Raw genomic sequence first — 16518 nt, forward strand, 5'->3', positions numbered from 1 at the left:
GTTGGGTCTGAGGGCGGAGGTGCGGGATGTGGACGAGATGCGTTGGAGGGCATCTTTAACCACGTGGGAAGGGAAATTGCGGTCTCTAAAGAAGGAGGCCATCTGGTGTGTTCTATGGTGGAACTGCTCCTCCTGGGAGCAGATACGGCGGAGGCGGAGGAATTGGGAATACGGGATGGCATTTTTGCAAGAGGTAGGGTGGGAAGAGGTGTAATCCAGGTAGCTGTGGGAGTCGGTGGGTTTGTAGAAAATGTCAGTGTCAAGTCGGTCATCACTGATGGAGATGGAGAGGTCCAGGAAGGGGAGGGAGGTGTCAGAGATGGTCCAGGTAAATTTAAGGTCAGGGTGGAATGTGTTGGTGAAGTTGATGAATTGCTCAACCTCCTCGCGGGAGCACGAGGTGGCGCCAATGAAGTCATCAATGTAGCGGAGGAAGAGGTGGGGAGTGGTGCCGGTGTAATTACGGAAGATCAACTGCTCTACGTAGCCAACAAAGAGACAGGCATAGCTGGGGCCCATACGCATAGTCAGGGCTGTCTCCCGCCTTCGCTGAAAGAGGCAAATATTTCTCTTATCCTTAAAAAAGGAAAGGATCCAGAAGATTGTACATCATATAGACCAATATCCTTGCTAAATGTAGATTTTAAAATCCTTTCTAAAACGTTAGCACTGAGACTAGAAAGGGTACTGCCACATATTATAAAGGAGGATCAGACGGGGTTTATTAAGGGCCGTAGATCATCCAATAATATTAGAAGGGTTTTGAATATGATTCAAGCCTGTCATCAGGGAAAGATACCAGGAGTAGTAGTTTCATTAGACGCGGAAAAGGCATTTGATAGGGTTGAATGGTCATATTTGTTTTACACATTGGAAAGGTTTGGCGTTGGACAGGTGTTTACCAAATTAGGTTCGGATAGCTTCAGTGTGGGTAGGGGCTGCCGTCAGGGATGTCCCCTCTCGCCATTGTTATTTACGCTAATAATTGAACCACTAGCAGAAGCTACACGAGCTGATCCTAATATAACGGCCCCGAGGATTGGTACAGGTAAATATAAAATTACTCTTTATGCAAATGATGTTCTTCTATTCCTCAGTAATCCTCTGATGTCTGTACCTCGCCTAATCCAAGTTATTAATACATTTAGCGCATTTTCAGGCTATAAAATTAATTTTTCAAAATCGGAGGCTATGCCAATGGGTGGCCTTGCTATGACACCCCACTTAGTGGACAGATCCTTTTTTCCCTTTCGTTGGTCCCTGGAGGGCTTCTTATATTTAGGCATTTTTATTTCTCCAGTATTTGGTCAGTTGTATAAGGCTAATTTTGTGCATTTACTGGAAAGGATAAGGCAGGTCCTCCAGCGATGGGGAGACCTTCCAATTTCCTGGTTGGGTAGAATAGAGCTAATCAAAATGAATGTCCTGCCCCGGCTCCTATACCCTATGAGAATGCTTCCGGTGATGCTGCCGAGGACGGCTCTACGTAAATTATATGGCTGGCTGGGTTCCTTTATCTGGAATCATAGACTGCCCCTCATTAAGCTGAAGAAGCTACAGCTTCCACAGACAAGGGGAGGATTGGACTTCCCTGACTTTAGGAAATATCAGTTAAGTTCCCTATTAAGTTACATAGCTGATTGGGTCTTGTCTGATCCACAATCAATCTGGTTGGACATCGAGGCCTCTCAAGTAAAATATCCACTTATTAACCTTTTATTTTCAGACAAGAGGAAAATCATTACAGATCACTGTAAAAACCCTATAATACTAAACACAATTAAGGCTTGGAATATAATGCGGCAAAATGAGGGCAATTCACATAAAACATCCCCCTATGCACCGATAGTGGGAGCATGGGGATTCCAACTGGGGTTTACAGATGCCACTTTTAAACTCTGGAGATCCAGGGGTATCTCATGTTTCGGGGACCTATTTAAGGATGGGGTCCTGATGTCTTTTGAACAGAAATTTGGATTACCTAATGGAGACCTCTTTCGATATTTCCAAATTCGAGATTATATACAGAAGAAGACTACGTTATTAGATAGTCTTTATAAATCAGATAGAGAATGTAGTGTCCTACGACCAGTGGGGGTATCTTCCGTCAATACTATTTATCATTTGCTACATGATGAAGTATCGGGAGATATGGATAATCTGCTTAAAACATGGGATCAGGATTTGGGACTAGAAATCTCTATAGAAACGTGGAATGATATTTGGGAAAACGCTGGAAGAATTACTATCTGCAACAGAACCCAGGCTATCCAGCTGAAGATACTTCATAGGGCCTATATAGCACCGGTTCGACTGGCAAAATATAAGGCAGGAGCATCTCCAATGTGTCCCAAATGCAAAATAGAGGTGGGCACTCTTGTACATTGCCTATGGACCCGTCATAAGATCCGTAGATATTGGACTAAAGTAGCAAGTACCCTGACAGAAATTTTAGGAACGGAAATTAAAGTGGACCCTGTATCTCTCCTTTTGGGCTTTTCGAACTTTCCCTCCCTGGACATGTACGGGGAGAGACTATTTTCTATTCTTTCTTTCTGTGCAAAGAAAAATATTTTGGTGAACTGGGCGGCTGAGGGCCCCCCTGGACTTTCAAATTGGCACAGACTAATTATGGAATGTATTCCCCTTGACTTCCTTACAAATATGGTGCACCGAAAGACTGAATTATTTTATAAAATATGGCAGCCCTTCTTGAATTACATAAATACAGATATTTCGGCTATCCTAACAAGGGCTTTTATTTAATTGAGATTACAAACCTGGCTGGTCCGGGGCCCCTTAGGAGAGGAATCCCACACGAATACGGGTTTTATTACTTCTGATGTTAACACATTCCGAGCATGTAAGAGACTTAAATATACACTCTGGTTAGTTGTCGGTTAGATTAGTAGATAGTTGAGTTTTGTTTTTTTTTCGTTCTTTTTTATTCTTTTGTTAAATTTTGGCTATTGTATATTTGATTTAACTGTATATCAATGTTTATATTCGAGAGTTTTGTTTATTGTTGTAATCTTGTAAAAATGTTAAATTTCTAATAAAAATATCTATTAAAAAAAAGAATGGGATTGTGTGCAGAACCTCCTCTTCCTAATAGTTGTTTAACTGGTCAACAGCCATTCACAATTTCCGAACCGCAGAGCTTTGATCTGATCCATTGGTTCTGGGATCACTTGGCTGTGTTGCATGTTGTGTTAACTGTTTAGCATCCAAGTAGCCCTGTGTTATAGCTTCAGCAGATTGGCTTCTCATTTTTAGGTACTCATTGTAATGCTCCTGCATACTCACTTAACAGTCACTGAGCAAGGCCTGATCACTTAGCTTGATAACAATGATAGATTGAAGGATATCACAGGCCATGAGGTTACAGATTGAATCGGAATACAACTCTGCCATTGATGTCTACAGAGCTTCATGCAATTCCCTGTTTTGAGCTGCTGGATCGTTCTGAATCTATCCCACGTAGCACAGCAGTAGTGCTATGAAACAGGCTCGTTAATATCCTCAGTGTGAAGATGGGACAGTCTCTTCATCAAATTCTTAGAGCTAATAATTGTTCAATTTTTAGAAGACCAGCACCAATGAATTTTACTTGGATTTAGGGACTTCTTGCTTCTAGAATCACATGAAGCAAATAAAGCTCGTACTTAGGTCTGTTTTCTGCAGCTTGCTTTTCCCAGAACTAGCCTGAAGCTGGAGCTTATAGCTTGAGGAGCATCCCTCCATGTCAAGCATTGCCTGACCAGGTGTCTTCTTGCTTTTACCATGTGTTGAAAGGATCTTATGTTGATATCCAACATTGGATCAGCTGCACCAGCTCAGTCTTCTCCAAACAATGGCAGAGTGTTTGACAATAAAGACATCTGCAGGCCAACAGGAGCCCTAGTAGGAACCTGATAAAAGAGCAGTGCTCTGAAAGCTAGTACTTCCAAATAAACCTGTTGGACTACAACCTGGTGTTGTGTAATTTTTAGGGTCAACAGGAACTGACATCATCACCACACTCTTGTACTGCAGTGAGAATTGGACCGTTTGTACCAGCGACATATAAAAGAACTAGAGAAATTCCACCAGCAATACCACATTCCCCAGATTCAATGGGATGCCTGGAGAAAGCCTTCTAGAAGCCAGCTCTACAGCTTTCAGGCAAAATCCCTGATAAACCAACTAAGATGGACTGGAAACCGAGCTCAGATGGCTAAAAAGTATCTCCCCCACCAGGTTCTGTTCTCTAAACTTTGAAAAGGCCAGTGTCCCTGGGGAAAACAAAACAAAGGTGCTCCCAAACGCTCCTTAAGTATGACAGCATTCAGATTAATAATTCAGAGGAACTCACTCTGAACCATTCAAGAGGTGCCTTTGAATATAAAATCCAGAGAGAGAAGTAGACAATGGAGGAAAGAAATAAGAGAATTTCAGAGAGGAAGACATAAGAAAGCATGAACTTGATAATGAAAAATGGGGGTTGTATGGTTTATAGGAAACTAATCCAGTCAATAGAAATAATAGTGTAGAAAACTAAATTGAATTGACATTAGAAAAGCAGCATGTTTCTTTGTGACAATGTAGCTGTTACAAAGGTAACTGAGTTTCTTACAGGAAGTGGATACAGGAACTAATCACTGTTGCTCATCTGCCATCTTGCTGCTGTGGGTAAGACATAGATACAGTATGATTCTTATGTACTGCCCTATTCATTCTACTTTCAATAACGCCTGGATCATATCACATTTCAAATCAAACATCGACTTATAGTTAAATATAGCTTGACGTGCTAAAATGTGCATTCACTTCAAAGATGTAAGATTTAGAGAACCTTGGCTTTGGACAGTAATAGCTATCTAGGTTATAAAATAAGTGTTCTCAGATGTCCTTGATAAAGTAAATCAAACAAAAATTAGATAAACCAAAGATTTCATATTAAGAGCTGACCGATTGGACAAGACACATATTTCATTGAAAAATTTTCCAAGTTTTCATCGTGTTTTTTGTTTAATTAATTTGACAATAAAAGTGACCAAGAGTTAAACTGCCCATGATCAACTGTAAAGTAAATTGATGTCATGAACATACAATGATGTTAATTGGAAACAAACAGACCTCAGCTCCCTGGCACTGTCAGGCAGCAATGCTGATCACTGAGCTATCATGCCATCCCATTTTATTTTTACTTTTAGTTCTTCTCTTTCAGGTCAGAATTGGGGATCTGAGCTGCTCAAGGCTACAGGGCAAATTGTCGAGTGTATGCCTCAGCAGCTCCATTCATAGGAAGAGATGAACTCCTTTAGCCAGTTCCACCATTCAATAAGATCATGGTTGATCTGTGGCCTAACTCCATATGCCTGCCTTGGGCCCATATCTCTTAATATATTTATTTAATAAAAAATTGTCTATCTCAGATTTAACAGTTGAATTAGTATTAACTGTCTATTTGTGCAAGAGAGTTCCAAACGTTCACTACACTTTATGTGTAGAAGTATTTTCTAATATCTCTCCTGAATAGCCTAGCCATAATTCTTTGACTATGCTCCCTGTTTCTAGAATCTTCAACCAGTGGAAATAGTTTATTTTTATCGACCCAGTCTTTTCCCTATGACATCACATCATTTCACCATTTCCTGTTAACTGTTGCTCAACTGTTTGCTCCAATGACCTGACAGAACAATTTCTCCTGCACACCCAGCCTTCCAATAATTTCTTCCTTTTGCATCAGCTTTGTGTTCTAATCTAGCTTCTATCCTTCCACAATTGTTCTGAATTTAATTTGATGGGACTGCCTTAAGTGCTTTTACTCTTCTCTATCCTGTTGTGGCCAAAGTCTGAGGTTTTCTAAAATGACTTCTCTTCTGCTTTCCACTCAAGCTACAACCTGCTTCAAGGAACAATGCCTTAATGATGAGGAAGAGGAGTGGCTGAGAAGGAAAATAAGGAAGTAAATCCTGCACTCCCAATCTCACTGGCTAGTGGGACGTCTGAAATAACCACAGAGGCCAGTTTGCTATCACCAAGTCACCCTTTATTTATATATGGAAAGACCTTCACTGATCCAGCTCCCTCAGAGCCAGCTCTCAAAGTAACAAGATGTCTGACACTCCTGTTTTTATCTGTCAGCCAGTGCTCCCTGGTTGGACCAGATTAACAGCATCAGTCAGGGAACTCACATTCTACAAGGTCCCCCTGACAGACAGAGACAGAGGTATAGGAGTTAGGACTGAAGCAGTTAATAATTAGCTGGAAGGCAACTGAATTACACAGATTCTGTGTAAGGGACTCAGTCAGGAATCAGAAGCAGTTGGATGGCTCTATATTGTTAGAACTGAAGTTGTTCTGGAAATTAGTAGCCATGATATGGAGGTGCTGGTATTGGACTGGAGTGGACAAAGTTAAAAATCACACAGCACCAGGATATAGTCGAACAGGTTCCAAATAAACCTGTTGGACTATAACCTGGTGTTGTGTAATTTTTAACCTAAAAATTGGTAGGCAGATAAATATTACAGTCAGGAGTCAGAATAAGGCCCAAGGAGCTGAGAAAGTGGGAGGGTCACTGTCTCGATGTTAAGTCAGTCCATGGATCTCTAACTGGTCCACTTTAAAATAAAAATTATTGGTCCATAGCCAGATCATAATATAAATTTTGCAGTTTTGTCTACAATTTATCATAATTTAGGGGTTCTTTTGGGACTGAAATCCATTCACAGATGTGACTACTGGGAATTGCTGAGAGGGCATAGTCTTGGAAATAAGGGGTGCCAATGTATCACCAAAATTAAGAAGAATTTCCTCTCTTAGAGGATTCTCTCCACCTACCTTATCAATACCCTTCAGAACTTTTTACACTTTAATCAAATTGCCTCACAGCCTTTGCTGCTCTAAGGAAAACAACCCCTATCTAGTCTCTCTTCATAGCTAAAAGACTCCAGCCGAGGCAACATCCTGGTGAATCTCTTCTGCACTCTCTCCAGCGCAATCATACTTTTCCTACAGTGCAGTGACCAGAACTGGGACGTAATATCCAGGTGTGATCTCCATCATAATCTACATACATTTATTATGTATACTGAAAGCTGAACTTGCCCTGCCTGTTGCCACAGTGTTTCTGGAGAGGGAAGGTTTATCTCTGAAATATTAACCAAGACTGGGCTAACACATTAGCAGATAATTTGGAGTTAAAAGCAAAGGCTGATAAAGTAGTGACAGTTGAGATACTAGCACAGCATTTTGGATTGAGGAATCTAACTGAGACAGAACACAACTTGAGTTGCAGATGAAGCAGCTTGAAACAGAAAAGGAAAAAATGAGAAAACTTGAATTTGAAACAGGATGTCAATTACAGTCAAAGATTCATAGAGATGTACAGCACAGAAACAGACCCTTCGGTCCAACTTGTCCATGCCAACCGGATATTCTATCCTAATCTAGTCCCATTTGCCAGCATTTGGTCCATATTTCTCTAAACCCTTCCTATTCATATACCCATCCAGATGGCTTTTAAATGTTGCAATTGTACCAGCCTCCACCACTTCCTCTGGCAGCTCATTCCATACACAGTACCACTCTCTCTGTGAAGAAGTTGCCCCTTCAGTCTCTTTTATATCTTTCCCCTCTCATCCCAAACTTATGCCCTCTCATTCTGGACTCCCTTACCCCATGGCAAAGACTTTGTCTATTTATCCTATCCATAGCCCTCATGCTTTTATAAACCCCTATAAAGTTATCCCTTAAGTTCAGACTCTCCAGGGAAAACAACCCCAGCCTGTTCAACCTCTCCCCAGAGCTCAGATCCTTCAACCCTGGCAACGTCCATGTAAATCTTTTCTGAACCCTTCCAAGTTTCACAACATTCTTCCGATAGGAAGGAAACCAGAATTACACACAATATTCCAAAAGTGACCCAACCAATGTCCTGTACAGCCACAACATGACCTCCCAACTCCTATACTCAACGCTCTGACCAATAAAGGTAAGCATACCCAATAAAGATAAGCCTTCTTCACTATCCTAGTTACCAGTGACTGCATTCAAGGAACTATGAACCTGCACTCCAAGGTCTGTTTGTTCAGTAACACTCTCCAGGACCTTACCATTAAGTGTATAAGTCCTGCTCTGACTTGCCTTTCCAAAATGCAGCACCTCACATTTATCTAAATTAAACTCCATTTGCCATTCCTCAGCCCATTGACCCATCTGGTCAAGATCCTGTTGTAATCTGAGGTAACCTCCTTCACTGTCCATTACACCTCAAATTTTGGTGTAATCTGTAAACTTACTAACTAAACCTCCTATGTTCACATTCAAATTATTCATATAAATGACGAAAGTAGTGGACCCAACACCGATCCTTGTGACACACCACTGGTCACAGGCCTTCAGTCTGAAAAGCCTTTGAATATAAAATCCAGAGAGAGAAGTAGACAATGGAGGAAAGAAATAAGAGAATTTCAGAGAGGAAGACATAAGAAAGCATGAACTTGATAATGAAAAATGGGGGTTGTATGGTTTATAGGAAACTAATCCAGTCAATAGAAATAATAGTGTAGAAAACTAAATTGAATTGACATTAGAAAAGCAGCATGCTTCTTTGTGACAATGTAGCTGTTACAAAGGTAACTGAGTTTCTTACAGGAAGTGGATACAGGAACTAATCACTGTTGCTCATCTGCCATCTTGCTGCTGTGGGTAAGACATAGATACAGTATGATTCTTATGTACTGCCCTATTCATTCTACTTTCAATAACGCCTGGATCATATCACATTTCAAATCAAACATCGACTTATAGTTAAATATAGCTTGACGTGCTAAAATGTGCATTCACTTCAAAGATGTAAGATTTAGAGAACCTTGGCTTTGGACAGTAATAGCTATCTAGGTTATAAAATAAGTGTTCTCAGATGTCCTTGATTAAGTAAATCAAGCAAAAATTAGATAAACCAAAGATTTCATATTAAGAGCTGACCGATTGGACAAGACACATATTTCATTGAAAAATTTTCCAAGTTTTCATCGTGTTTTTTGTTTAATTAATTTGACAATAAAAGTGACCAAGAGTTAAACTGCCCATGATCAACTGTAAAGTAAATTGATGTCATGAACATACAATGATGTTAATTGGAAGCAAACAGACCTCAGCTCCCTGGCACTGTCAGGCAGCAATGCTAATCACTGAGCTATCATGCCATCCCATTTTATTTTTACTTTTAGTTCTTCTCTTTCAGGTCAGAATTGGGGATCTGAGCTGCTCAAGGCTACAGGGCTATTTTTTTCCAGAAGTGGGTGTGGACAAATTGTAGAGTGTATGCCTCAGCAGCTCCATTCATAGGAAGAGATGAACTCCTTTAGCCAGTTCCACCTGGTGCTGTGAGGCTGAAGTGCTAACCACTGAGCCACTGTGCCATTCTATATCTGCTACATCATCAAAAACACATCATGTTTCACATACACAGTGTCTATCTCAGTGTTATCTTTCCAACACTACTTTCAACTCTTCTAGTATCTCTGATTTTGCTTCCCTCTTGTCTGTCATCCAATACTGGATGAGGACAAATTTTCTCCAATTAAATATTGGCAAGACAGAAGCAGATCCCAACAGAAACTCCATTTTTTCATTGTCAACTCTGTCCTTCTCCCTGATTAACTTTAACTGAGGTTGAGTATCCAAAATGCCCTCCTTGATCCTGGGCTGAGTTCCAGACTTCATATCTTGCCAACAGAAAGATCATGCAATCCCCTTTCATCACATTGCAGACATCCACCCAACCCTCCAACCTCAATCAAGCACTTGTTACCTCTGGACTCAATTACTCCAATGTTCTCCTGGGTAATCACCCACTTTCCACTCACCATAAATCTGAGCTCATGAAAATCTTTACTTCCAGCATCCTACCTGGCATTATGTTCCAATCAACACTCCTGAGTTTGCTGACCCTACACTGGCTTACAATCCAGCAACATCTGAAATTTAAATTTTCAGCCTTGTTTTCAAATCCTTCCAAGTGTCTAATCACATACAATTCACCAACCTCAAGAATTTAATGATTGCTCCAGTTCTACCCTTTTGTGCATACTTGGTTTTAACTTCCTCATTTAGCTGCCTGAAACTCTGAATTGATCTTCAGTCTCTCAATTTTTTAAAAAGCATACCTAAAACCCACATCATTGGGCAAGCTTTTAGCTAGCTGTCTTAATGTATCCTGTCTTACTCAGTGGCAGATTTTGTCCGATTATGTGTCTGTGAAGTGCTTTGGCACATTTTTCTATATAAATACAACTTGTTGTTATACTTGCACTGGCACTGTGACTAAAACCTGAATGTATTCCTGACAGCTTTCAAGTGTCATATATTTCCTTTTGACCCAATCGACACTGCCAGTCATTCTACGCAGGTACACTTTGGTTGGTAGCTAAAAAGTGCCTCGTGAACAGCAATTAAACTATCAATGATCCAAAGATAAAAGTAATACACCATAAACATTAAGTTTAAAAACACAGGTCCAGTTAAACATAACTGCCCTGTTTTGTCAGTATAGTAGACAGTGTGGGGGCTAGTTTTAGTCCACTACCTCATAATCTGAAACCAGGTGGGTCAGCAGCCAAAAGGTGAAAAAAATCACTCTTTCCTTTCTCCAACCTTCCAAATCTAAAGGCCACTGCAGGAGCTCTTACTCCCATGTGTTCTCTCTCGACTGACCATTATCTATTCCTCAGAGACGACGTAGTGAAAAATGGCAACAGACCTGTGGATCCAATGTTATAAAGTGGAGGAAGAGGACAAAATAGGAACATCCTCTTCTTTTGATATGGCTCTTGTGCTCTCTCCTTCCTAGGTGTCAGACTCTACCCAAAGCTGCAGCTTTTTACGTTTAGTGGAAAGAAACAGGGCCCAGAGTGGTCCGACATGTGGTTTTAAGCTGCCGGCCTGACACAATACTGCCCTGTCAAAATACTGTCAGAAAGAGTTAACCACATTCTACTTTACAATGCACTTAGCACGAAAGAGCATGCAATATAATTTACTGTAAACTCAGCAATGGCATATCAGCTTGAGGTCTTACTATAAAGAGATCGGCTATCTCAACACATAATTCGAGAGGTATCATTACTCTTTGCCATAAAGGCAATCCATCTACCATTTGAGCTCCTTAGCTTTCAGTTCACTTACCAACCACAAGCTCACTGCTTAAAACAAAGATCAGGACACAGAAAGATTTCATTTTGTAAAACTGTCGGTGGTTATCGATGTTACTCTGCTGATTGCTCTGAACTCTGAGACTCTGTGAGAACGCTTTTCACAATCTTGTTGCATCATGTCTTCAGTGTTTGTCTCCAGTTTATTAATTAACTTCTTTTGCAGTAGATTTGGATCCATTGACTCCATTACCATTTATTTGCATTTTCCCCATTCTGTTAAAAATCAAACCACTTCCCCTCTCCACTCAATGAAGAGGCAGATACTAAGTTCCGAAACACCTCTAGTCGCCAATTTGAGGAACAGAGGAGGCATCGTGACAAAAGCTCACCCTCGCTTTGCTCAGGTTTTCACACAGAGTGGCTATCCTCTTCTGATTGATTAAAAAACAGAGTTCTGAAAAAGCTACACCCCTGAAAATATTCCAGTACTAGTACTGAAGATATGACCTCCAGACCAGCCATACCACTGGTCAAGCTGTTCCAGTACGACTACAACACTGACATCTGTTTGACAATATGGAAAATTGCCCAGGCATGTCCTCTACATGAAAAGTACAGCAAATCCAACCGAGCCAATTACTGCCCCCGTCAGTTTACTCCCGATCCTCAGTAAAGGAATGGAAGTGTTATCAACAGTGCTATGAAGCAGCACTTGCTTAGCAATAACCGCTGTTCACTAATGCCTGATTTGGACTGAACCACAGCCACTCAGCTCCTGACCTCATTGCAGCCTAGACAACTAAAGAGAAAAACTGTCCATCAATTAGTCATATGTATGTTTATCTCCTACACTCACTTCTACACCTTGCGATGCTGCCTGGCTTACTGTGTTCTTCCAGCCTCCTGCCTCTCTATTGTGGCTGTTTAAAAAGCAGTCATAACAGGATATCTCTGCTGTTATTTATCAGGGTGGTGTTCAAGGCCCAATCACCTTCAGCTGCTTCACCAATGACCTTCCTTTCATCATAAGGTCAGAAGTAGACATATGTGTTGATGATTGTTCAGCAACATTCATGACCTCTCAGACGCTGAAACAGTCCACGTCCAGAAGGTTCTGGACGATATCCAGTCTTGAACTGATAAAGTGAAAGCAACATTCAGGCCACACAAATGCCAGGTCCTGCAATAACCATCTCCAACACGAGAAAATCTAAACATCATGGCTTGACATTCAATGGTGTTGACATTCAAGGCAGAAATTCAGGGAGCTAGGGTGAAAGCTTAGAGCTAGAACAAACAGAGCTGTTATCTCTGGTTTGTTACCCGTGCCACATGGTAGCCAGGCGAGGAACAGGGAGAGAGAGGAGTTGAACACGTGGCTACAAGGATGGTGTAGGAGGGAGGGATTCAGATGTCTGGATAATTGAAGCTCATTCTGTAGTAGGTGGGACCTCTACAAACAGGATGGTCTACACCTGAACCAGAGAGGCACCCAATATCCTGGGGGGGGGGGGGAGGAGAGGAATTTGCTAATGCTCTTCAGGAGGGCTTAAACTAATTCAGCAGCAGGATGGGAACCTGAATTGTAGCTCCAGTGTACAGGAGGTAGAGAATAGTGAGATCATAAATAAAGTTTCAAGGTCGTACGAGTGTACCGGCAGGCAGGAAGCTGGTTTGAAGTGTGTCTGTCAACACCAGGAGCACCCGGAATGAAGTTGCAGTATGGGTTGGTATCTGGGATTTCAATGTTGTCGCCATTCCGGAGACATGGACAGAACAGGGACAGAAATGGTTGTTGCAGATTCCAGGGTTTAGATGTTTCAGTAAGAACAGGGAAGGTGGAAAATGAAAGGGAGGTGTAGCATTGTCTGTCAAGGACAGTATTACAGTGGCAGAAAGGATGTTTGATGAGGAATGGTCCATTGAGATAGTATGAGCTGAGGTTAGAAACAGGAAAGGATAAGTCACCCTATTGGGAGTTTTCTAAGGCCTCGGAAAAGTTCCAGTGATGTAGAGGAAACGATCGCAAGGATTATTCGAGATATGAGTGAGAGTAACAGGGTAGTTGTTATGGGGGATTTTAACTTTCCAAATATTGACTGGAAACACTATAGTTTGAGTACATTAGATGGGTCAGTTTTTGTCCAATGTGTGCAGGAGGCCTTCTAAAATATGTAGATAGACAACAAGAGGGGAGGCCACATTAGATTTGGTACTGGGCAATGAACCAGTCCAGGTGTTAGATTTGGAGGTGGGTGAGTATTTTGGTGATGACAATTCAGTTATGTTTACTTTAGCAATGGAAAGGGATAGGTATATGCTGCAGGGCAAGAGTTATAGCTGGGGGAAAGGCAATTATAATGTGATTAAGCAAGGTTTAGGATGTGTAGGATGGGGAAGGAAACTACAAGGGTTAGGCACAAATGAAATGTGGAAATTGTTCAAGGAACATCTACTGTGTGTACCTGTCAAGCAGGGAGGAAGTGGTTGGTTGAGCACAGGAGCCGTGGTTTACTATAGAAGTTGAATCTCTTGTCAAGAGGAAAAAGAAGGCTTATGTAAAGATGAGAAGTGATGGTTCAGTTAGGGCTCTTGAGAGTTACAAGTTAGCCAGGAAATACCTAAAGAGAGAGCTAAGAGGAGCTAGGAGGGGACATGAGAAGTCTTTGGTGGGTAGGATCAAGGAAAATCCTAAAGCTTTCGATACGTTTATCAGGAATAAAAGAATGATTAGGGCCAGTCAACAACAGTAGTGGGAAGGTCTGCGTGGAGTCCGAGGAGATAGTAGAAGTGCTAAATAAATACTTTTAATCAGTATTCACACTGGAATGTGACAATGTTGTTGAGGAGAATACTGAGATACGGGCTATTAAAGTGGATGGGATTAAGGTTCATAAGGAAGAGGAGTTAGCAATTCTGGAAAATGTGAAAATAGATAAGTCGTCTGGGCCAGATGGGATTTATCCTAGGAATCTCTGGGAAGCCAGGGAGAAGATTACAGAACCTTTGGCTTGGATCTTTAAGTCGTCATTGTCAACAGGAATAGTGCCAGAAGACTGGAGAATAGCAAATGTTGTTCCCATGTTCAAGGAGAGTAGGGACAACCCTGGTAATTATAAACCAGTGAGCCTTACTTCATTTGTGGGTAAAGTGTTGGAAAAGATTATAAGAGAGAGGATTTATAATCATCTAGAAAGGAATAAATTGATTAGGGATAGTCAACACGGTTTTGTGAAGGGTAAGTTGTGCCTCACAAACCTTATTGAGTTCTTTGAGCAGGTGACCAAACAGCTGGATGAGGGTAAAGGAGTTGATGTAGTGTATATGGATTTCAGTAAAGCGTTTTTTAAGGTTGCCCACAGAATGCTATAGCAGAAAATGTGGAGGCATGGGATTTAGGGTGATGTAACGGTTTGGATCAGAAATTGTCTAGCTGAAAGAAGACAGGGGGTGACGACTGATGGAAATTATGCATCCTGGATTCCAGTTACTACTGGTGTACCATAAGGATCTGTTTTGGTCCACTGCTGTTTGTCATTTTTATAAATGACCTGGATGAGGGCGTAGAAGGATGGGTTAGTAAATTTGCGGATGACACTAAGGTCGGTGGAGTTATGGACAGCGCCGAAGGATGTTACAGGTTACAGAGGTTCATAGATAAGCTGTCGAACTGGGCTGAACGGTGGCAAAATGAGTTTAATGCGGCTAAGTATGAGGTAATTCATTCTGGAAGGAATAACAGGAATACAGATTACTGAGCTAATGGTAAGATTCTTGGTAGTGTGGATGAGCAGAGAGATTTCAGTGTCGATATGCATATATCCCTGAAAGTTGCCACCAGGTTGATAGGGTTGTTAAGAAGGCATATGGGGTGTCAGGTTTTATTGGTGGAGGGATGAGGTCATGTTGCAGCTGTACAAAACTCTGGTGCAGCCGCACTTGGAGTAATGTGTATAGTTCTGGTCACTGCATTATAGGAAGGATGTGCAAGCATTGGAAAGGGTGCAGACGTGATTTACCAGGATGTTGCCTAGTATGAAGGGAAGATCTGATGAGGAAAGTTTGAGGGACTTGAGGCTGTTTTTGTTAGAGAAGAAGATGATTAAGAGGTGATTTAATAGAGACATATAGAATGATCAGCGGATTAGATAGGGTGGACAGTGACAGCCTTTTTCCTCAGATAGTGATTGCTAACATGAGGGGACATAGCTTTAAATTGAGAGGTGATAGATATAGGACAGATGTCAGAAGTAGTTTCTTTACTCAGGTAGTAGTAAGGGCGTAGAACGTCCTGCCTGCAACAGTAGTAGACTCACCAACTTTAAAGGCATTTAAACATATGGATCATAATGGAATAATGTAGGTAAGATGGGCTTCTGATTGGTTCACAAGTTGGTGCAACATTGAGGCCGAAGGACCTGTACTGTGCTGTAATGTTCTATGTTCTACAATACCATGAGGCCATCAGCTGTCCCTGATGCCCTCTGATCCTAGACTCTCCCACAAAAGGATCAGCATCTCCTCTGTCAAGCCTCCTAAGAATCTTGTATGTTTCAACAATTTCTCAAAACTCTAACAAGTACAAGCCCAACCAACTCAACCTCTTGTCATTAGGAAATTTGCCCATACCTAGGAATAACCAAGTAAATATTCTCTGGAGTGACTCCAATGCCAGTGACTTAGCGAAGGGCCCCAAACTATTCACAGTATTCCAACTGTAATCTGAATAGTGTCCTGTACAGCTTTAGCAAGACGCATATTTATTCTCAATTCTTTTTGAAATCAAGACCAACATTCCATTTGTCTTCAATATTACCTACTGAACTTGGATGCTAGCTTTTTGTGATTAGTGCATTTGGACCCTCAAATCCCTCTGTAGGGTATCTGCAGTCTTTCCCCATTTAAACAATATTTAGCTCAACTATTCCCCCTGCCACATTACAAATCTCACATTTTTCAATCTTATATTCCATCTGCCAAGTTTACGCCCATTTATATAACCTGTCTCTATCCCTCCGTCTACTCCTTGTGTCATCCTCACTATTTGCCTTCTCACCTATGCAAACTATACAATAGTAAATTCACTTGTGTCACCCAAATCATTAATATATAGCATTAATAATTGTGGCCCCAGCACTGATCTTTGTGGCACACTACTAGATACATGTGGCCATCCTTAAATTTGCCTCCTTTATCTCAAGTTTCTATCTGCTATTAGTTATCCAATCCTCCATTCGTGCTAATCTATCATTCCTAACACTGTGGGCTTTCACCTTATCGAAGTAGCCTTGTGTTCAGTATATTATTGAGTGCCTTTTGGAAATCCAAATATATTACTTTTACCATTTCCTTTTTATCTAACCTGTTTGTT

At 41.2% G+C, this 16518-nt stretch overlaps 1 protein-coding gene across 1 annotated transcript in view; it reads right to left on the reverse strand.

Moving 5' to 3' along the window:
* mst1 (macrophage stimulating 1) overlaps positions 1 to 11336 on the reverse strand; it is an 85542-nt gene extending 74206 nt beyond the window's left edge. The window contains exon 1 of the mRNA XM_043708469.2: positions 11179 to 11336. Within this exon, the coding sequence (XP_043564404.1) occupies positions 11179 to 11230 (52 nt within the window). The 5' untranslated portion in view covers positions 11231 to 11336. The remainder of the gene's footprint in view (positions 1 to 11178) is intronic.
* Between the last annotated feature and the right edge of the window lie 5182 nt (positions 11337 to 16518).

Source organism: Chiloscyllium plagiosum, unplaced genomic scaffold (genome assembly GCF_037043375.1).
Source record: "Chiloscyllium plagiosum isolate Xiang-an unplaced genomic scaffold, Cpla_swu_hap1 HiC_scaffold_14, whole genome shotgun sequence".
In the NCBI taxonomy this organism is placed as follows: Eukaryota; Metazoa; Chordata; class Chondrichthyes; order Orectolobiformes; family Hemiscylliidae; genus Chiloscyllium; species Chiloscyllium plagiosum.